Source organism: Pogona vitticeps, chromosome 7, assembly GCF_051106095.1.
Source record: "Pogona vitticeps strain Pit_001003342236 chromosome 7, PviZW2.1, whole genome shotgun sequence".
In the NCBI taxonomy this organism is placed as follows: domain Eukaryota; kingdom Metazoa; phylum Chordata; class Lepidosauria; order Squamata; family Agamidae; genus Pogona; species Pogona vitticeps.
In genome coordinates, this window is record NC_135789.1 from 14,222,565 (window position 1) to 14,245,045 (window position 22,481).

At 54.7% G+C, this 22,481-nt stretch overlaps 2 protein-coding genes across 4 annotated transcripts; both read left to right on the forward strand.

Annotated features, from left to right (window-relative positions):
- The first annotated feature begins 4,156 nt into the window (after window positions 1–4,156).
- Window positions 4,157–7,840, forward strand: SLC39A3 (solute carrier family 39 member 3). Of its 3 annotated transcripts, none has more exons than XM_072977980.2 (3): window positions 4,157–4,230; window positions 5,122–5,420; window positions 5,644–7,840. In XM_072977980.2, exons 2-3 carry the CDS (start codon window positions 5,214–5,216, stop codon window positions 6,388–6,390), a joined length of 954 nt encoding a protein of 317 aa, XP_072834081.2. In that variant the 5' UTR covers window positions 4,157–4,230; window positions 5,122–5,213; the 3' UTR covers window positions 6,391–7,840. The 3 variants fall into 3 exon arrangements, with proteins under 3 accessions (XP_072834081.2, XP_072834082.2, XP_020636590.2); XM_072977981.2 differs by lacking the exon at window positions 4,157–4,230 and adding an exon at window positions 4,298–4,516; XM_020780931.3 differs by lacking the exon at window positions 4,157–4,230 and having other exon boundaries at window positions 4,298–5,420.
- Window positions 7,841–9,418: 1,578 nt separating this feature from the next.
- On the forward strand, window positions 9,419–15,471 carry DIRAS1 (DIRAS family GTPase 1). Its single transcript, XM_072977982.2, has 2 exons — window positions 9,419–9,664; window positions 14,687–15,471. Exon 2 carries the CDS (start codon window positions 14,728–14,730, stop codon window positions 15,322–15,324), a length of 597 nt encoding a protein of 198 aa, XP_072834083.1. The 5' UTR covers window positions 9,419–9,664; window positions 14,687–14,727; the 3' UTR covers window positions 15,325–15,471.
- The last annotated feature ends 7,010 nt before the right edge of the window (window positions 15,472–22,481 follow it).

The window sequence follows — 22,481 nt, forward strand, 5'->3', positions numbered from 1 at the left end:
CTGCTCAGCCAAACCTCAAACAGGGGTGGGTGGGTGGGTGGGTATGTTTTTGTTAATTACAGACTAAATTGGATGAGGGAAGATCCAGCTCTCAACAAGAGCTTAGAAGGGCACAGCTGGAAGGGGACACTCTGGGATCATCCAGTCCAGCCCTTGCCAAGGAGGCATGGGGAGGATTCGAACTCCCTCCAACCTCCAAACTGCCAGAGCGACCCTGTGTGTCGGGGATTTGTCAGGCTGAGGAGACACCACTAAAATATTTCGGAAAGGCCTCCCAGATTTGGCCCCCCCGGCATCATCTGATCTGGGTGGGAGTTCTTGAAATGGTCAGAGACACTGCAAGGGAGAGAAACGTAGAATCTGGGCCAGCGGCCAGCTGTTTATCGTTCCAGTCTGGGTCTGACCCTGCATAGTGGCGTGGCCACAAGACAGCAGCTTGCCTCTGACCATGGACAGAGTTTCCTTCCCTCCAGGCTCAGGAACCATGGTCAAAATCCCACTTCATGTCTCTGGAATGGCATATTATTTTCCTATGGGGTCCTTCGCCAATACCCACACATCCAGGATAGACAGACAAGGCAGCGGCTGGGTACAGAAATATCTGTTTTTGTTAAAAATCCACATTTTCTCCAAGGTATCAAAAAGGGATTTATTCCTGGACGTCTTTTAAGGATGTACAGAACCTCTGTCCCTCCAGAGCCGTGGATGCCTGCCCACAAGGCTGGCAGCCACAGCTGGGCGGGGCTCAGGGAAAGGCACTCCGAACATGCTCAGAGGACATTTGGCATCTGGCGAGTGGTGGTTTCAAAATGTCCTGTTGTGATCGGGGTCAGCCGAGGTCCCTTCGGGACACGGAGGATGGATCACGTGGCTGCGATTCAAGGCTGAGTCACCGCCTAGGCGGCAGGCCTCTGAGTCACACCGCAGCCAGAGACCGAGCGAAGAGAGGAGGCCCCCGGGGCCAACCGGGCACGGAGAGGGTGCCAGCTCGAAACCTCCGCTGGCGCACACGCCCAGCAACACCCACACTCCTCCCGGTGGCACATGCCGCACCCGGTCGACAAAGGCAAGCCTCCAAAGAGGGGCCACCATCATTTCTTCGCTCCTGGTTGCCTTTTGTGTGTGTGTTGTTTTTTTTGGGGGGGGCATGCACTTCCATTCCTCTTTTGGGCACCGACAGGGGACGATGGTATTTGTGATCCATGCCATCCAGAAAGCATTGTTTGGGATGAGAGCTGGTTTGGGAGTTTAAAGGCTTCGAATAAGCCCTTGGAGTCATCCTGTAAAATGACCCACAGGCTGGGCAGGAACAAGAGGGGATGATGGGATTTCTGATCCAGGCAGATTCTGGACATGGATGCTTCTTCTTCTTCTTCTTCTTTTTTTTAAAGAAACAATGGAAAACATTTTCCTCTGTTTTCATGCCTTCACATGTCCTGCATAGCTGACCTCAAAGCTTCCATTCACACCTGACTCCACGATACGCCATGGATTGTACTAACCATCATTTCCCCCTTAAGCCACAAATTGCATACTAGGTAGGGCTACAAACCACGGTTTGTTTTCAACATCTCTGGTTTGTTCTTCTTCCCGTCTTTTTCTTCTCATTTGAGGATTGCGGGGCCCACTGGCCACAGAGGAGGCTGGCTCAAAGATCCTACAAACCGTGGTTTGAACACGCCACAATGAATGCGCCAAGAAAAAAACCATGGTTTCAGTTGGTGGTTGGTTAGTCAGTTGTGACGTGTTAGCAGAGAGCAGCCATGTTTGTTTGTTTGTTTTAGTTGCTGTTAGGTGTTCAACTGTAACTAAATGAAACGTTTTTGTTATTTCTACTACGAACGATTCAGAGTGAGACTGTATGTGCCAGTCGGCTGACCAACAATCACCAAGGAGGAGAAAGAACTTGGTGCCGGAATTATGCTGAGTCAACTTTGGGGACAAATCCTGACTCGGCATCCTGTGCATCCAGAGAACGTTCAGATCTAGGTTTCCCTTTAATATAAGACTCTCACATCCTTCCCCCCCCTTTCTCCTTAACACTCCCCTCCTCCTAAAATTCATAAGTCACCTCCTTTCTAAGAAAGAAAGCCGCTGATGGCTGGAAATGGCAGCTTGCCAATGATGACTTTTAATTTTTGGTTTCAAAAATAATATCCAGGTGTGGAGAGGAGAGGGAGCCTCAGGAGGCCAACCTTAGGGTGTAAGTTCCAAATGGAAAGTTTAAAGGCCTTCCTTCCTTCCTTCCTTCCTTCCTTCCTTCCTTCCTTCCTTCCTTCCTCTTATCCATCATCAGTTCCTTCCTTATCTTTTCCTTGCTTCCTTCTTTCCTTCCTTCCTTTCCCTCCCTCAGGACCCTTGCCTTCCTACTAAGTTGAGGAAGAAAAGGCGGGTGGGGGGGCATGAAGGCTTATTATTCCCATTTAGGTGGGAACTGCCCTGTCCCACAGCAGTCTATCTGTCCACCCAAAGAGCCCTGGCTCACAGGCTTCCCCAAAGCCTCTGCTTAGCCACCGTTGGTCTCGACCGACCTCCATGTGGTCCCTTCTGCGCTTTCATGACCTTGACTCAGGCGGGCATGGAAAAGGTGGATTTGAACTCAGACCGGAGCGAAACCAGATTCAAACTGGAAGGCACCCGATATCCTTTTATTTTCTGTTTTGGGAAGGCCTTTCACAACCCAAAAGGGTCCTTTGAATTCCTGCCTGCTCGGCCTCCTTTCTTTCCCCCCCTCTTTTTTAGGGCCGAAATACCCTTCCAACACCCGCCACTCCGCCTCAGGCTGCACGGCACAAAGACTAGCAGGGCCGAGGAGGTGGCTGTTGTTGAGATGAGGCTCTCCCTGGGAGGCGCCGAGCAAACGAGGCGGGCTGGCGCTCTGGCAAATGTCTCCGCAGGACCTCACACAAAGAGGACGGGCGAGCTGGCCTGCTCCATGTCTCTCTCCCTCTCCCTCTCCCTCTCCCTGTGGGTTCAGTGGTGCAACGGTTGTGTGCCAAAGCATCGGCCTTCAACACAAGGCAAGGTTGCCGCCTGCCGATGTCCGCCCTGCACTGCATGCAAGGCCTTTTCGGCTGCTTTCCATTTGGGAGCTCTGAGGGCACCTTCCTTCCTTCCGGCCATCACCAGTTCTTTCCTTCTTTCCTTCCTTCCATCTGTCCTTGCTTGCTTGCTTGTTTCCTTTTGTAAAGCATCAGATCTATCTTTACTCCCTCCCTTTCTATCCATCCATCATCTCCTTCCTTCTTTTGTCTTTGTTTTTCTTTCTTTCTTTCTTTCTTTCTTTCTTTCTTTCTTTCTTTCCTTCCTTCCTTCCCTTCTCCTTGTCATGGTTTAATCTTTCCTTCCTTCCCTATCTTTTCCTTCCTTCCTTCCTCTTTATTTTTCTTTTTTTCTTTTCCTCTTCTTTCCTTCTTTCTCTTTCTGCCTTCCTCCTTCCTTCCTTCTCCCTGTCCTTAAACTTTCCTTCCTTCCTTATCTTTTCCTTCCTTCCCATTTATTTTTCTTTGTTTTCCTTCCTTCCTTCCCCCTGTTATTCTTTAATCTTTCCTTCCTTCCCTATCTCTTCCTTCCTTCCTTCCTTCCTTCCTTCCTTCCTTCCTTCCTTCCTTCCTTCCTTCCTTCTCCCTGTTATTCTTTAATCTTTCCTTCCTTCCCCATCTTTTCCTTCCTTCCTTCCTTCCTTCCTTCCTTCCTTCCTTCCTTCCTTCCTTCCTTCCTTCCTTCCTTCCTTCCTTCCTTCCTTCCTTCCTGTCATTCTTTAATCTCAGGAAGGAATGACAGTTTTAATATAACATGCCTTTTCCTTTGCAAACCATAGTGGCTGCACTACCCAAATTTCACTACCAGATGGTGCAATAGGACAAGGAATGTTTTTAACGCAATGCTCATACGCGTAATGATCCGGAACCTTTGTTTTACAGGTTTTGTTTGCCAGACGGTCTATATAAGGCGAGGGAGAAGTCTTACCGGAAGTTAGCCGGACACCCCATCAAGGCCGACTGGAAACAAAAGCTGGGACGTCCCCCTTGTCGCCAAGGGCGGGGCCGTAGGAACTCTCGGAAAAGATTAATAGACAGGCAAGCTACCCAATCAGATTGCAAATGGCGTGGTCGACGCCGAATCAGGGCTCCGGAGGGCGGGTCGGCGCTGCAGGGAGGGCGGGGGAGGAACGATGAGTGGCGTGGGAAGGAAAGCGGACGGCACGGAGGACCCGCAGCGGCTCCAGAGGCGAGTCCGGGGCCGCGGGGGGGGGGGCGGGACTGGTTGCTGAGGGCTGTTGCTAAGGGGCCGCGGAAGGAGCGGCCGTTGCTAAAGCGCGGCGGGCAGGGAGGGAAGGGGCGGAGCGGGGGAAACGTTACTTTTTGGGGGTTAGAAGTGAAACTACTTTTGCAACTCCGACCACCCAGGGCAAGAGCTGGCTGGGAGGGAACTGTGGTCCGAAAAAGTAACTTTTCCAGGCTGGAGGGGGGACGCAGCGGGAAAGGAAAAGGAACGAGGCCGCCAACAATATTACGTTTGTAACGCGTTACTGTAACGACTATTCCCCGCTCTGTATTTTATTTCTCTCTATTATTATTATTATTATTATTATTATTATTATTATTATTATTATTATTATTATTATTATTATTATTATTATTATTATTATTGATTTGTAGCCTCCTTCCCGTGGCTACCGGCAGGAAGGGAATTTGCCAGGTTTTTGTGTGTGTGTGTGTGTGTGTGTGTGTGTGTGTGTGTGTGTGTGTGTGTGTGTGTGTGTGTGTGTGTGTGTGTGTGTGTGTGTGTGTGTGTGTGTGTGTGTGTGTAGAACAACCGTCCTTGCCCCTTGTGGTTCTGCTGCCGTAATTGTCTTTTGCAAGGGGGGAAATAAAAGGATAACACCCCCCCCCAAAGGGACCCTCATGGCGTGTTTTAATAATTTGAGAAAACCGCGAGGGTCCCGTTTGGAAAAGCAGCCTTGCTGAGGTTGTGGGAGTCAATAAACATCAAGAGGGAAGAAGAAGGATGGGGATCCATGGTGCTCTCTGAGCCCCGCAGGAGGCTGTCCGCAATCCGTGCGATCTGAGCCATGCACACATGCCGGAGGCGCTCATTGTGCGTCTGTTTTCCTCGCAGGGCCCCCGAGGGGTTCGCCCAGCAGATGCCCCCCTATGCCCACCGCTGAAGGCTGAGCCTGGTTGCCCACCTGTGCCTTGCCCGCTGCCGAGATGAAGGTGCTGGCGGCCAAGGTGCTGTGCCTGGTGGGGGTCTTCGTCCTGATGCTGGGCGGTTCCCTCCTGCCGGTGAAGATCCTCGAAGCCGACTTCGAGAAAGCCCACCGCTCCCGGCGGCTCCTCTCCCTCTGCAACGCCTTCGGCGGAGGGGTCTTCCTGGCCACCTGCTTTAACGCCCTGCTTCCCGCTGTGCGTGAGAAGGTAAGTTGGCCGGACGATGGCACAAGCCTCTGGGTCCGCTCTGAAAGCCGTTTGCGCGCTCAGAGGTCTGGAGCGTAACTTTAAATGACTATTAAGCTACAGAGCGGGGCCTAGAGACGCCCATTGAAAAGCGATCCTGTGCTTTTTTTGAGTGGGTGGGTGTGTTTGTGGTCTTTCTTAGTCCCGCCGCAGAGACGTCCCCTTTTTCTCTCCCCTTCGGCAGTTCCAAGAGGTCTCGAAGCTGGGCCACGTGACCACAGACTACCCGGTGGCCGAGACGCTCATGATGGTGGGCTTCTTCCTGACGGTCTTCGTCGAGCAGCTGGTCCTGACCTTCCGGAAGGAGAAGCCCTCCTTCATCGACCTCGAGACCTTCAACGCCGGCTCGGACGCTGGCAGCGACTCGGAGTATGAGAGCCCCTTCATTGAGCACTCCTGGGGGCGCGGCCCCCGCCCCCACTTCCACGGGGAGCACGGACACCACACCCACGACGTGAACATCCAAGACCTCTCTCGCTCGGGCCCGCTCCGCCTCGCCAGCCTGGTCCTCGCCTTGTCTGCCCACTCTGTCTTCGAGGGCCTGGCGCTGGGCCTGCAGGAAGAAGGAGACCGGGTCATGAGCCTCTTCCTGGGGGTGGCCATCCATGAGACCCTGGTGGCCGTGGCCCTGGGGATCAACATGGCCAAGACGGGGCTGTCCTTGAGGGAGGCGGCCAAGCTGGCCGTGGCCGTCAGCCTGATGATCCCCCTGGGCATTGGCGTGGGCCTGGGCATTGAGAGCGCCCGGAATATGGCCAGCGCCGTGGCCTCGGTGCTCCTGCAGGGCCTGGCTGGGGGCACCTTCCTCTTTGTCACTTTCTTCGAGATCCTGGCCAAGGAACTGGAGGAGAAGAGCGACCGTCTTCTGAAGGTCCTCTTCTTGGTCTTGGGCTACACCGCCTTGGCAGGCCTGGTCTTTTTCAAATGGTGAAGAAGGGACAGGACGGAACCGTTCACATGCGATCCGCAGAGGAAAACCGCCCCTCACCACAGGAAGGCCTGCAGTGGGGCAGGATCCGCAGATCACCTGCCACGTGTGAGGAGCCATGTGGTGGCCAGTTGTGGTGTCCTCGTTTGCACTGAGGAGAAGATGGCCCATCTTCGAACACCCTCAGGCAGACATAAGGAGTCAGTTGCTCCTTTTAGCCCAGCATCCCTGGATCACATACACACCACACCTTGCAAGGGGAAGCCCTGCCAAGGCAGATGAAGGGGCCGGTTGACCTCGGAGCTTGATGTGATTTTCCCGTGAGCCTCCTTCGAGAACCATCTTTTAGGTTCTGTACAGCACCAGGATTGTTCTCATCTGTCTCCCCCTCCCCCGGAAAACCTCCTGTTTGCCAACAACCCATCTGCCATGGCTGTTCACCTTTTTGGAGGGCTCTCTGGCTTTCCTCGCTTTCTGTCTGCGTTACCTATATATTGAGAGAGAAAGAGAGAGAAGTTGTGTCGCTTTAGAAAGCTAGGCGTTGCATGCTTGCCCTCCAGAGTCCCATCTTTTGCATTTATGGGACTTTTTCAAAGGTTTCATTTGCTAATATTTAGCTGGTGTGACAAAAATACGGTAGGACTCCCTTATCCACGGGGTCAGTATCCACTGATTCACTTATCCAAGTTCTAAAAATATTAAAAATATTAAAAGAAAAAACCCACCTATTTTTGCATGTATTACCAAAACTTGCCATTAGAGGGAGCCAGAGACTGTGCTAAGAATGCTTTTTATTGAAGAATACTTGTACATAGCATATGGTTGTTGTGGGTTTTTCCAGGCTCTTTGGCCGTGTTCTGAAGGTTGCTCTTTGTAACGTTTCACCAGTCTCTGTGGCCGGCATCTTCAGAGTGCTGTCCTCTGAAGATGCCGGCCACAGAGACTGGTGAAACTTTAAGAAAAACAACCTTCAGAACACGGGCAAAGAACCCGAAAAACCCACAACAACCATTAGATCCCGGCCGTGAAAGCCTTCGCGAATACATAGCATAGTCTCTGGCGCCTGTAGTGGCCAGTTCTGATAATACATGGGACTATATATATTTCCCTTTTACCATTTTATATCTATATTAACACCCCAGGGTCCTATTTGGGGAAGGGAGGCAGAATTTTTTGGTGTTGATTTATTTCTTTGACTTCTGGGCATTTTCTTTCCCTCCCTTTCAGAGCTCATGGGCCACTAATGGGGGGCTGGAGGGTGGCCCCATACGTGTCTGTTCTTGAATTAAACCCACACCCTAATATTTAGCTTAGAGACTTTGTGTGTGAGTGTGTGCTGGATGATATTCCTGCTCTGGAGCATCCTGGGATTTCTCCCCCACCCCACCCTGCCCCTTCTCGTCCAGAGAGGGTAAAGGTCAGCCAGACCCTAAATAAACATCCTTCAAAAACAGCTTGTTTTATTTTTCCTTTTTCTTATGGTGCTCTTTATAGAAGGCACAGAGTTCCAAAGGCGAGTCCGTTCTTGAATCGGGGTGGCTTGTGAACCTGGAAACGCTAACAAATGCCTTGATAAAATCGGCAGGAAGGCCATCCGGGGCTGTAAAATTTACAGATAGATAACAATTTGACCAGGGTGTCCACTTTTTGAATTCTTCAGCAGGCTTTCTCAGACCAGAAGGAGTGTGGTTTTTTTGAGGGGGGGGCATTCCCATGCTTAAAAATCCCTCCTAAACGTCATACTCCCCCTGTGGATTTTGGACCTTGCTGGGTTCCCGTGCCTTGCAACCTGCTCTTTGGGGTTTTAAGCTTCACGTCATGCTCAAAGCAGAAGCAGGCCAGATCCTCTGGAAGAAAACTCCTCTTCCCAAATCCTTCCTATTTGTAAAATACCTTTATTCAGCCAGCGGGAAGCCCACGGTCCCAGTGGGCAACCTCCCGCTTGCCTGGGGGGGCTCATGGGGCCAGGCCAGGGCTAGCCCCCCCGCCTCCTGCTCCAGCCACCCACCCCCAGCCCACCCCAGCCCAACTCCCGCTGCCCTCCTCGCACAGAGCCCTGCGGGAAGTGCTGCGCGGCGGCGGTGTGTGTTTGTCCCCCATTTGTCAAGGGGGATCCGTGCAGACAGCCCGCGTGGGTGTCTCCCCCTCCGGGGTGGCAGCTTGCCTTCGGGGGGCCTCTATTAATAACAGGCTCGGATCTTAATTAGCTGTGTGAGTCACTGGAAAAATCTCATCCCTGCTCTGGCTTGATCCTGCAAGACAGGAAAAATGGGTCCAGCCCACTCTCTATCAAGCGCTTTGTGCTGCCGTTCCTATGGACTGGTATCTGAGGATAGACTGCCCCTGAGCCTGGAGGCTTTATTGATCTGCCCAGACGAGTTGCCACGGAGATTTCCATCGTGAACCGATTCAACTCCCTTTTAAACCTCTCCGCATTGGCGGTGGTAGGGAGTGCCCCCCCCCGGCCGAAGTGGGCACTGTGCATGCCTGCCTTCGGGGTGGCTGCTGGGATCTAGCGCAAGTGGCAGGATAGGGCCCTCTAAGGTACCGGAAGGCAGCAGCCTGTCTGTGGAGGTGTGGGAAAGGGGGGGGGAACAAAAGGGCAGGCTCCGGGTCTCCACGTCCCTCCCTCCGCCCACCTCACGGCAGAGCCAGTCTGCTGTCCAGTAGCAGGGAGTCCCTCTGGCCCCTGACCTCCCTCCCGCGGGCCTGAAGGGGCCAGAGAAAGGAGGGACTCCGAAAGGCACCCGGGAAGGAAGGGGGGTGCAGATTGGGGAGAGGCTGACGGGCGGGGGGGGGGACACAGCCCCCCCTGGGGAGTTACGCTGACCTTTGACACCCCAAGGAAGGAAGGGAGGGGAAGGAAGGGTGGGGAGGAAGGGAGAGGGATCAACGAAAGGGGGGGTCGGCCTCGGCAGACGCAGGAGCGGGCCCGCCCGGCAAGAGGCGCCTCCCCGGTCCCGCCTCGTGTCAGCGGCGTTCACACGTGACGCGCCTCTTGCTCCCGCTCTCCGGCCCCCCCTCCCGCGCCTGCCTGCCTGCCTGCTTGCCCGCCTGCCTCTTCCTCCTCCTCCTCCTCTTCTTCCTCCGCAGCGCCAGCACCTGCGCCGGCCCGGCGGCTCCTCTTCCTCCCCTCCATCATCCTTCCCTCCCCTCCCTCCCTCCCTCCCATCATCCTCAGGCGCCTCCTCCTCTCCGGATGGCTGCTGGGCGGCCGAAGCGTCGCTCGGGTCCGGGCTGAGCCTTCCTCCTCCCTCCTCCTCCTCCTCCTCGCCAGGTAAAGAAGGACGCCCGCTGCGGCGGATCGGGGGGAGGGGGCAGCGTGTGTGTATGTGTGTGTGTGTGAGCTCAGCATCCCGGAGGTCGGCCCTCCTCGCCCCCCACCGCCAGGCGAGAGCCAAGGTCCCCCCCCTCCGCCCGAACCAGGAGGGCTAGGAGGAGGGGAGGGGAGGGGGGAAGGCCCCGATCCGGGGGGGGCGGGGGAGGGCGCAGCCCAACCGGGGGCCTGCCGGGGCAGAGGTGTCGATGAACCTCTTCCCCCCCCCACAGGAGAGCGAGGGAAAGCCCGGGGGTCTGGCAGGCCCGGAGGGGGGGGGTGTCGTCGTCGTCATCTCTGGGGCAGGTGTCCCGCCAGCTACTGGGAAGGGTCCTTCCCGCCCGTCCCCCCCTCCCCGAAATGGGATTCGGGTCTGTCGCGATAGATCGTTCCTGCAGCTGGGGGCTCCATTGAAACGGAGCAACACAGACCTGCCCCCCGTCCTCCTCCCCCTTCCCCTCCCCTCCTGGCTGCCCTTGAAGGGTGGGGGGAGCAGGGACCCCACAGCAAGGCCGCCCACCCCACCGGCGCCAAAGAAACCACCCACCCCTGAGAGCGAGGGTGTGTGTGTGTGTCTGAACGTGTCAAACCACGGGGGTGGGGGTGGGGGTGGGGATTTCCGCGGCCCCCGGGCCTGGCTCCCGCTCCGGTGGCTGACGAGGGGAAGGGGGGTTCCAGAGCAATAGGGAGGGGGCAGCCTTTCCGGCCATCCTCCTCCTCGGCTCCCCCGGGGAGGCCCTCTGGAGGAGCGGGACGACCGCCCCCATCATCCCCTCCGGCCGCCTGGCTCGTGGGGTGGGGGCTGTAACCCGTCCCCTCGCAGAAGGCTGGGATTCCCATCCTGGGGGGGGGGGGAGCGGAAGGCCGAGGGCCTGGCGGAGGCCGGGAGACACATGGCCTCCAGGCTTGCAGACCCCCGCCCCCACCCCATCGGGGGCCGAGGCAGGGGCCTCCCCGGCCGCTCTCCGTGGAGAGATCCGTTCAGGACCTTGGACAGCGGCCGCAAGTACCGAGTCCGGCGGGTGACGGTAGCCAGGCCGGAGGAGGAGGGTGCCCCCCCCACAGATCGCTGCCCCCCAAAAGGCAGCCAGCTTTGCAAGGGAGAGTTGAGAAGTGAAGGCTGAAGGGAAGGCCGATCCAGTGGCCGTGAGTTCCAGGGTCAGCTTCCACTCCGTGCCCCTTCACTGGGGGAGGGAGCTGAGGGCCCCTCGGTCCACCCTGAACCTCCTTCCACTCTGCTTTGATGGACGACCCCAGCGGGGTCCGCGTGGGGTGGGTGGGAGAGAGAAAAAAAGATAACTCCCCCTCCCTCTGTGGTCTCCATGCCAGGCTGAGGTTTCTACACCTCCCCACCCCCCCCCGTGTTTTCTAAGCTCCAACAGTGCGTCACCTTCTTTTATATAGGGTGTTGCTCCCAACCTATGATCCTTTGTGTGGGGGGGTTCTGTCTTCTGAAAAAGAGTGTGTGGAACCTCTGGGGGGGGCTTCGATCACAGCAACAGGGTCTTAAATACTACTAAGGATGGAGGGTGTGGGGGTGGCGGGGCGGGCCTGGGATTGCAAAGAGGGGTGCAGGGCTTCTTTTACGACCAGAGCTAGCTAAAAGACATTCCCCCCCTCCCTCCGGGAAACCTTATGGCCAGCTAAGATCAGCCCCAAAGGGGGCTGTTTGGATTCTGGACCAGCTCAGGGGTTCAAGAGCTGCTATTTCAAAGGTCACTTCCTGGAGGAAATAAGCCACAATTCTTGGCCAGGTGAAAGCAGCTGGTTGGGAAATTACTTTTTAAAATTAATTTTATTCCTCATTGGCGTGTTTGCAAAGTAACCTTTGCAGTGTCTGGGGAAGTAACTCCTCCCCTTACTGATGATCATCCTGCGGGTTCCTTTTCTGGATGGGTGGGTAGCAGGAGAGAAAACCAGCCAGTGTAAAACTTGGGAAATTCCCAGAAGATTGCCTCTAAAGCATCCTTTGAAAGCAACCTTTGAAAATCCCTAGAAACAGTTACCCACTTCACCAACCAAGTAACTTCTGTCTGCCTTCCTCGACTCGTTACATCTGGGAAAAAAAGAAGCTTGTGAAACACACACACACACACCCCGCTTTTCAACCCAGAAATGTAACTGGTTACAGGGGTAACTGTGTGGCTGTATCTAACTACAATTAAGCTCTGGGTAAAAATAACAGCTCCATGGTAATTAATCTTTTTGAGTTACTTCTAAAACCCTTTGCTCCCTTTCTGTGGTCCCTGCTCTACATGATCACTCATTTTCCTTTGGGGAATAAAAGGGGGGAGTATTTTAATGGGCACCCAGCAATAACTGCCTTGATTCGAGAAGGCCACGCTGTTGATTTCCATCTAAATGTTCCCGGCATGGGGTGAACGCTCCTGAAACTTTTAGCAACTGATTGCGAGCTGTTTTCTATAATTAATTGATGGGTGGCTGGAAGGGAAGTCAGAACCAGCCAGGGCGGCCTGTCTCTCCGCAGGCGACATGAGGAGGCTGGGTTCATGAATCCCAGCGCCCCATTGCGCCCCACAGCACACAGACCGATGTCCTGGCTCTGTCTCCTGGGGTCAGGGAGCCTCTGATCAAAGCATGCATCCCTCAGAGGAGCTGTTAGCGCCGCAGCTAACGAGACCTGGATAACATCACTTTCTCCGTCTCTTCTGCTCCCTCAGGGGTGTCTGTCTGTGTGTGTTGGTTTGGCAGCCTGGGAGATCTGCTGGGAGGTGCGTGTTTTCCACAGCACCTGTTCCCTGGATCGACGGACCCACAGCGCTGGATTCCCCCCCCCCCAGCAGCCACCTGGTTGGCTTTTCAGCCGGGCCCAATTTTGGGTGCCTCCTTTCCAAAGCTGCGGAGTTCACACATAAACCCTGGGGGAGACCTCCAGCCTGGGAATACAGGCCCTCCGGGGCTGCCTGGAGAGATCTCAGCCCGGCTTTGGGGGGGGGTAGACCCAATTTGGGGCAAACGGATGCTTCCCCCCCCTCCAAGCAACTGGTTTTGGGATCCAAAAACCTCTTACCCTGGAGAGGTTTCTCCTCGTTGTTTGATAATCTCGGTGTCTCCCCGGGGTGGTTCTGTAGCCCTTCCAAATTCTGACAACGGGGAAGCTGCATCAGCAACTCTGCCGGTCACACTGTGATCACGTAACGGGGCAACCTGCAGGAAGAACCACAGACCCTCGTCCTGGATCATTGACTCCAGGTCATCATAATCCTCATCACCCTCTTAATCGAACACCTGACCTCGGGCTCCTTAGCCAGAGACCCTAAATCACAGAGGTCTTCCGTGAAAGCATAGCACAATGATCGCTCCTTGCGTGTGTTCCCCAAAAAAATAATGCCGTGGCTCCCTTTTTTGACTCCCAGGAGGAGCTTTCGCATCGTAACTTGCGACACGGGGTGTCTGAATGGTAGGTCGGGAAGAGCGAGTCACTTGGGCCAACACGGAAAAGCCCCTGGCCCAGTCTAAAGCCACTTTCCACGGCCATCCACGCTCCGTGGTGGCTTTCCACTTTCACCTCCCTCCCTGTCAACGGCCAGCCTTCCTGACCGCAGGCCCTGCAGATGGCTGAGTCTGATCCAGAGGGCCAACGGCCGAAGGCCACCGCGCTTACAAGGACTAGGAGGTTAATTCAGGGAGAAGAACCACGGGGACGTCCGTCATCCTTGGGGCGAGGGGCCTTTTTTTCCTGAGTTTCCACATTGCCAAGGACAGGGAGATGCTCCGAGCGGTCGTCCAGAACATGGACTTTCCCTTTCCATTGAGTAGGAAAGAGAGAGAGGAGGGTGGGGGATCTCCCTCCGCCAGCTCCTCTTCTGGATGGTCCTCCAAGCCCTTGGGCGGGGGGGGGGGGACACATGCCTTCTGCGAAAGCCCCTCCCACCAGCAACCCCCTCTTGCCATCAGAGTGCTCCGGCTGGCGAGACCAGGATGGCCAGATGGGTGCCTGGCGGTGGTGTCCAGAAATAGAACAGGCTGATCCTATTATGGGATGCCTCCACCTGGGGCGGCAAAGCAAAGGTTCTCATCCTCTTGCTTTCGCCAAGGCCAGGTACGTGCGCATGTGTGTGTGTGTGTGTGTATGTGTGCGCGCGCATTTGGGAGATGTTTGGAGAAGGTGGCTAGAGCCAGAGGGTTCGGGGCCGACCCGGAGGGTCTCGGGGCGACGGGTCAGTCCTGAAGGTTGGGTTTTCAACAGGCTTTTCCGAGAAGTGTGTTCCGGGAAGAAGGGAAGAGAGAGATCATTCCCAGAGTCTCAATCCTAACCCTGGGAAAGCCCAGAACCCAGGAAATCAATTTTCAAAAAGTTCTTTTATTTAAAAAAGCAAAACAATTCCTGTTGCTTCTTCCAGTGTTTCGGAAATAATTCATTGCCTTCATCCATTACCATTTTAAAGAATGCAACTAGTTTTCTTGCTTGTCTGTTATTCTTCTTGGGCGGGGGCAGACACAGGATCCATTAGAGAATAACAAAAAGAGTGGAGGGGGAATCCTACCAACAGGCCTCTTAAAAATCTTCTTTAAAAAGGGAACTAGGACTCCTACGTTTGCTGATACAACTTAATTCATGCTTTGGGTCCCATGGCTTTTTGGGAATATGACCTTATGACACATTGATTCCCCAAGAGGGGAAGTAACTCATGACGGATAACTAAGTTGCTGGTAGTTAATTACTTCTGTGATCTGAGCCAGGGAACAGAGAGGGAGAGCAGCCCTCTTGGCCTTTAAGCGTGGATGGGGTGGGGGCTGGAACCTGAATCTTTCTCCCCGGGGTCTGTCGAACCCTCTCACCTCTGAACACACACACACACACACACAGAGACAGACAGACTCTTGGTGGGCAGAAAACCCATCTTGGCCATCACTAGTGGGTGGAAGAGAGGAAATCCGTGTGATTTGGGCTAGGAGAATGTCGCGTGGCTCGACCCTCCTCGACTCCCCCTTCTCTCTTTCTCTCTCTCTCATTCCCAGGTGTGGTCGCCGCCCCCTCTCCCCTCCCGGACGCCTCCAAGATGCCGGAGCAAAGCAACGACTACCGCGTGGTGGTGTTCGGTGCGGGCGGCGTTGGCAAGAGCTCTCTAGTGTTGCGCTTCGTCAAGGGCACCTTCCGGGACACCTACATCCCCACCATCGAGGACACCTACCGGCAGGTGATCAGCTGCGACAAGAGCGTCTGCACCCTGCAGATCACGGACACCACGGGCAGCCACCAGTTCCCGGCCATGCAGCGCCTCTCCATCTCCAAAGGCCACGCCTTCATCCTGGTCTTCTCCATCACCAGCAAGCAGTCGCTGGAGGAGCTGAAGCCCATCTACCAGCAGATCGTCCAGATCAAAGGCAGCGTGGAGAGCATCCCCATCATGCTGGTGGCCAACAAGTGCGACGAGACCCAGCGGGAGGTGGAGACCAAAGAGGGGGAGGCGGTGGCCAAGGAGTGGAAGTGCGCCTTCATGGAGACCTCGGCCAAGATGAACTACAACGTCAAAGAGCTCTTCCAGGAGCTGCTCAACCTGGAGAAGCGGCGGAACATGAGCCTCAACATCGACGGGAAGCGCTCCAACAAACAGAAGCGGACAGACAAGATCAAGGGGAAGTGTAGCCTGATGTGAGGTGGGGAGGGAGGCTGGCGTGCCTCCTTCCCCTCCACCCCACTTGCCGCCACTGTCCCCCCTCCCTCATCCGTGGGTGCCCAGAGGTGGTCCCGGACCTCTCCTGCCCCTCTCGCCCAGCCCCCTTCTGGCATCTCGGCCCGGCCGTGGCCTTCCGAACGCTCCCTACCCCACTGCCTGGGCCTTCGGATCGAGGCCTCTCACCCACCACCTTCTCTGCGTCTCTCAGCTCCCTCAGCCCAACCCGAAAGGGGGGGGGACACCATATTTGAATGAGAGAGGCACTCTCCCCACCACCTGTCCCCTATGGTGTGTGACCCTCCAATGCTCCCAGTCAACAACCACAGACCTTTTCGGGGTGGGGTGGAGGGAGTGATGGAGCGCCAGCACCATTGAGAAGGGCTCCTCCGAGGCAGGCCCCCAAACTCAGACCATGCCAGCGGACTGGAGGGCCCAGCCTGGCTTGGAGAACAGCGTCTCCTGGATTGGATCCAAAAGCCAGGCAGGAGGAGAGATGCCGCAAACGTTTCCCAGGCATCCAGGTCGGCGTCCCGGGCTTCACCAGGGGAGCAGCACTGCTTCCTCTCGCCTTCTGCCTCTAAAGGCCACAGCGACTGGAAAGCCTCCCGAAAGACGTCCGGGATCTTCTTCCCAGAAAAGAGGCTGAGCAGGCCAACCGCGGGACTCTGCCTCTCCAGACGCCGCAAATCTGCCGAGGGTCTGCAGCACACGCTCTGCACGGGAGGTGTGGGCGCTGACCGACCCAGAGCCAAGCTGTTGCCACCGCCACCACCACCATGGAAGATGGGATGGGGGGAATCCTATGGCTGGACCCAGCATCCTGCACACTCAAAGGAAACCGTGTGGCGGGCCTGGGCCTTCCGCTGCCATCACTCTTTTCAGGACAGAGGCACCAATGGGCACTTCGGTTTCTGGCCGTGTGACTGGTGGCCACCCCCCATCTTGGGCCAGGACTGTGCCCCCATGCAGCCGTGGGATATCGCAGATCTCAGGGGCTCCATGCAAAGGAAAAGAAGGTCCAGGAATGAGCCTTATGGCCAGACGTGGGCAAGAGAAAAGATCTTATGGGGGGGCGATGGAGGATGGGAAGGGCCCCCCGACCCTTTCCAAGCTTTCCAGATCCTGCCAAGCAAGACTCTGCATGTCTTGGCCTCCAGACACCTTGGGTGCACCCAGCAGCCTAACAGGATTGGGTCCGAGTGGCCAGGGGAGCAGCACGAGGAACCCGAAAGCCGGATGGCGGGACAGGCCGGCCAGCACACCCTTCCATCCCTGGGTCTCTCTTCCCTGGCTTCGACCCCAACACTCCCCAGCCTGCCAACCCTCGGCATGCCAGACTTTGAACGTTCCCACTGATTCGTGAGATGACGGATCTGTGTTTAATTTTCAGTCTAAAGGTTTAATTTTTAAAGCAACAAGACAACCACCACCAAACAGAAGAGCACACCTCTCGCCCGCTAAGGAGGGCGAGGCCAGCCTGAGGGCTGTACAGAAGACAGAGCAAGAGAGTGAGCCCATGCGGCTGGACTCAGCCCTCTAGCAGGAGACCCTGCTCTCTCCGTGGGGCTCAAGATTGGGGGACATTTAAGAGGCAGGCGGTGCTGCTTCCCAGAGAAGAGAATGTTTAAGAATTTCTTCTGGGGGAGGGAGATCTTCAAACAGACCCTCGGGAGGCAGATATGGCTTTTGTCTTCTGAGAAAGAATGGCTTTGGCCCATTCAAAATGCCTTGTTATGCAAAGGTGGTGGCTGCGGGCAGAGGGGGGTCTGGGGTCCGTTGGGGACATGGCCATGCTAAAAGGGGGTCACCAACCCACTCCTCAAGAGTATCCCAAGGATAGGAGAACGAGGGAAGGGGGGAAGGAGGGCAAGGGGTCCCCTCGTGCCCTTCCCTGCAGAGAGCCCCCTGAGTGGCACAGAAGAGAGCTGGTTATGGGTTCAGATTTTCCCTTTTGAGGAAGGGGGAGGCCTGGAAGTTGTAAAAGCAAGCCTCAAACTGGGCAGGCAGTCTGAGTCTGCAGGAGATGCTTGAGTGTCTGTCCGTGTGAAGGGGACTCTGTGCCTCTTCCTTCCTTCCTTCCTTCCTTCCTTCCTTCCTTCCTTCCTTCCTTCCTTCCTTCCTTCCTTCCTTCCTTCCTTCCTTCCTTCCTTCCTTCCTTCCTTCCTTCCTTCCTTCCTTCGACCCGCCACACTTACTTATTCTTCTGTTTATTTATCTAGAGGAAATATCTCTTTTTTAACTTATTTGCCTTGTAAAATAAGAAAAGCATCTGTGCAGAGGGCTCAGAGGAAGGCTCCAGGTGTTATGTATGCAAAGTGGATCTCAAATCTGAAGGTGAGAAGCCAGCCAGGATGTTTGGGGTCTGGGGGAAATAGGCCCTCTGCCGCCACCCCCCAGCTCACGAGCAGACCTCTCGTTGGGTAAGATGTCTTCAGAAACAAAGCCAGCCATGTTTTAACTCGGGGGTCTCACCAGCCGGGAAGCCCACCGTCCACTTCTCCGAGGAGGTGCTTCTCCCGGCTCTCCGTGAACAGATGCAGGAACCCACTGTTTTCTCCACCCATCCAAAGCACAAGAATCAAGGCCTCCAGCCCGGGATGGAGCAGCTCTGTTTTCGCACAAGGGACCGGACAGCAAACTCTGCTCCAGGGGCCAACATTTGGGGTGGAGGCAGACACACACACACACGCACTTCTTCCAAGTCCGGCTCTAGGGCCCAGGGAGGCCAATTCCAGCTGAGCAAGTGGTGTTTCCCCTTCACCGCCAAAGGAAGATGCTAGTCCTCACTGTTCCAAAGGGTGGTTTGCAAAGCAGAGGCGTAATAAAAGGCACCCTCTTAGGGTTTAATGGGGGTCTTAAAATCTGGAACGAAGCCGCCTACAAAGATCCTTCAGGCCTGAGAGGCTTTTTTTTTTTTAAATTTCAAGGGAAGGTCTTCCCACCGGTAGGAATATCGGGGCTGACGTGAGACCCTGATGCAGACGGACTGTGCTAGTTCCGGAGCCTGATGAAGACTTGGTTTTGAGCTGATCCAGTGGTGGCGGTGGGATCTGATGGATGGGTGGATGGATTTTTAATCTGAGGCCCTCTTCCAGGTTCCTTTTTCTTTCATGCCCTCTCCCAGACAGTGCTTGCTGCTTGTCAGCCCCACAGGAGGGGTTGTGGGGAGAAGAAAACCCCTCGCCTCTTTGCCCGATGGAGGGCAAGACACCAAAGCCAGTCTGGACGAAAACAGGCTCCCTCTGGCACAAGTCTCTTTTCAGCCATTGCTTGAAGCACCAGGAGGGCAGCCTGGGGCCAGGATCCCCCCCTCCTCCTCCTCCTCGCCTTTGGCACAGGATCCATGTGGTCCACGAAGCACACTGCGGAAGGCCTGATCCTTCATGCTGATCCTCCCAGAAGAGGATGGGAAGCGACTTTCCCTCAGTTAAGGCTGTGGCTTAATTCACAATAAGCATGATTTTCTTTTTTTTAAATGCCAATCCGTCGGCCTCTGAGTGGCTGGAATTTGTCAATGGTGTTTCCTTTTTCCCCGTTGGGAGCATTTTGTGGCTGCCCCCCGGGAGTGGCGCAGGGTTCGAATCTCACCCTGGCGGAAGACGCATGATTTGCTCCTTTCTGCTTCTCCGTTTGGCCTCAGAGAAGGAAGGATGCGGGAGGGGTGTTTGCCTCCCCATCGGCCAGCTAAGATTTTCCTGTCTTGAGCCATGAATGGTGCTTCTAAAACTCTGGACAACGGCAGCCTTTGACCTGTAAATACGACAAAACCTGTTCTGAGTATACATTATTTCTTCTCGATGCCAGCATGAAAACAACAACAAAACAAAACACCTCGCTACTGTGCATAACTGGCTTTTTAAAGGGAAACAAAAAAAAAAAGAGATCGGGGCCGGGGGGGCCGGGTGGGGTGGGGGAAATAGAAGAAAGACACAACGCAACAATAGAATCATACTAAATACTATTACTAATAAAATAATAATAATAACAATAATAATAATGATGATGTAATAATAAAATGGAAACAAACTAATGGTACAATGTAGCCTTTATTCTAGAAATAGTCTTCCTTAAATGAATAAAAATGGATTTATTCCCATCTGGTGTGATTCCAGTCTTTCTAATCCAGGTGGCTTCGGTGGGGGGGGGGGGGAAGAGCTCCGGCACGCCTCTCCACCGAAACCTCCTGAGCTTCATCTCCTGTTTCGGGGAGAGGCGGTGGCCCTTTTCTTCCCTCTGTCCCACAATCTCCACCGCGGCTCGGGGGACCCCGTGAACCTGCATGACGTGGGGCCGCATCCTTCCAGCGGGGCATCGTCTGTCCTGGGAGGGAGGGAGATTTTGGAGAAGAGGCTTCGGGAAGAGAGAGGAAGCTACGGCCAATGCAGGTCCCCCTCTTCGGTCCTGCTCTATCAGCCAGGAGAAAAACCGTCTGCTTGGACAGGGACCCACTTTGGGGGGGGGGGCTCGTGTATGCATCCTGTCCCCCCCCCCCGGTGTGGCATGACACCTCCATTACCTGGAGATGGTGGGGTTTGGTTCCTGGGCTTGGTTTCTACACCCAGACTGGTTGCCCCATTAGGCAGGGGGCGGCTGCTCCCCCCCCAAGGGCGTGCCTGCGGAGCCCATCATCCCCTCCCTGGCTCTCGCTCTGTGTGCACCCTTTCCTGAGTCTCAAATGTGGCAAGAGGGGGCCCCCGTTTCAGGAAGGAAAGCAAGCTTTGCAACACAACCAGCGCTGTGCGCCCAAGGTCGTTTTTTCCGCTCTGATCTCTCCTGGAGATGACAACATGGGATGCGGTTGGCAACGCCGTTGGGCCTCTCAGCGGCAGGGATGACGAGCCCAGCACGTCGTGACCGTCTTTGTGGCTCAGTCGGCGGCTGGGGGGGGGGGGACACATGACAGACGGAGAGGCTCTGGGCAAACGGACAAACAAGGGCTGGCCGAGGGAGCCCGCGGTGACTCGGTGTGCCTTGGAGAAAGAGAAAACCGGTGGCACAGGCAGACTGGCACCCTGTGCCAGGGTGCCCTGCCTGCCCCCATCTCTATGTGTCACTCTCTCCCCATAACGTCTTCGTCGTGTCTCCCCTTTGTTTCATGACCCCCTGGTTTTGCGCCTGATGGCAGGCCAGAAATCTCCTTATTTGTCGGTGTTTGCCTGTGCCAGCCATGCTGCTGCATCCATGCATGCGGGCAGGCCCGGCGTGTCGTAACTCCCTCGCACGGGGGTTGCATTCTGTTTCACTGTTGAGGTGGTTGGTTGGGGGTGGTGGACGTGCGTCAGTCTCAGCCCTTTTACCCCTCTCCAGACTCATGATTTTCGATGCCTTCTCCCCCCTCCTCTTCCTTCCCATAAATGAGAAATTACAAAAAAACACAAAAACCCAGGAACTCGGCAAATCCTGAAATGCGTCATTCAGGAGGTTACTGTGGAAACCATCTGTTCCCTGGGCGCGGGCTGCTTTGGGGAGGGGGCTGTGGCAAAAAGAAGGGTGGGCCCGCCAGGCTGTTTTAAGGGGATGGGAAGGCTTTCCCACCACGGCTAGGAATGGCACCTTCTGCAGTCCATAGCGTTGGTGTGTGTGTGCCTGGTCTGGATGATTCATTTCCTCCTGTGATGCCCTGTACGTTTGCAGCTCCGACCACTGGATAAAAGACACTTTGCATGCAAGCCTTCAAGGGGCACAGATCTCTTCCGCGGAGGCCAGTGTGACTCAAAACCTTGCAAACTCAAGGTGGAAGCCATTTTGAGTACCCGCTCATAGGGATGGGTGATGAGTTCAGAGGGACCAGGCCATTGTGGTGCTAATTAGTACACACACACACAGACACACAGACACACAGACACACAGACACACACACACACAGACACACACACACCCATGGGGAAGGTTTGGGGCTGGTGCTTCCAATGGGGGGGCTCTGTGTTCTTCTGTCCTTCCAGGTTCCAGTCGGAGACCCACAATGCCAGGGTACAGTCTGGCGAGGGGCTGCCCGATGCCTTCCAAAATGACCCCACTGTCCTACCTCACAACATTGTTGTGAAGAAGGAGTAGGTCAGGAGGCGAAAAGGACCAGGGGCTGCCTGGGCGTCACCTGAGGAGGTGGCAGACTCGGGGATCTTTCGGGTCCCTTCCAGTTTTAAGATGATGATGATGAGGATTCTATCTGTGACTTCCAGGGAGGCCGGCTGATACATATGGATATGAGCTTAGATAAAGATAAGGACAACAGAAATTTCAACGACCGCTTGCTGACATAAGGATACAGACGGATGGAGGGTGGTGAATGAAGCAAAAAACCATATCATGGGGCTCACTTAAACCATCAGGGGCAGTTTTAAAGTTTTTTTGCAGGGGGTCTACAACTCCCAATATCCACTCTGAATGGGGGGATGATGGGATCTGTAATCCAGAGTTTCTCTCCGCTGCAAGCTTCAGGAGATACGTGAATGTACATGTAAACACTCCATTTTATCTAAATAAACACAGATTTTTTAAAAAAGTATTAAGAAATTAGATAGATAGATAGATAGATAGATAGATAGATAGATAGATAGATAGATAGATAGATAGATAGATAGATAGATAGATAGATAGATAGATAGATAGATAGATAGATAGATGAAAGAAATGGCCTCCTTTTGCTTCTGTTTCAGGGAGGCTTCTTGTGCAGGCGCCTCCTATCTTCTAATCCCAAATTTGATAGGGAGAAGTTATCTAAATTAAATAAATTAAATAATAAAACAGACACCATTACATTTAAAATGTCTTTAAGTAGGAACTAGTTAATTAGATATCCTTCTGAATACTGTATCTACATGCCTGTGATAGGATGGGAACAGAATCAAGAGATTTATGTATCTGTTATTACATTGTATTTCCCGTTTTAGCCCTAATTATAGGAACGACACGAGGCGCCTCGTTACTATCACGTTACTTTCTCCTCAGCGCTCCCTTCCTCCCCCGCCCGCGCAGAAGGGCTCATGAATAATGCAGAGAGTTATACATAGTCAAATCCTCCCTTCCCGATTTGCATGAGGAGGTTCTCTCGCGCTCTGATTGGCCGCCTCCGGCTCTCCCCCCTCTCCCCCTCGAGGGAGGGGGGACACACAACCTAAACTGACGGCTGCCGCCGG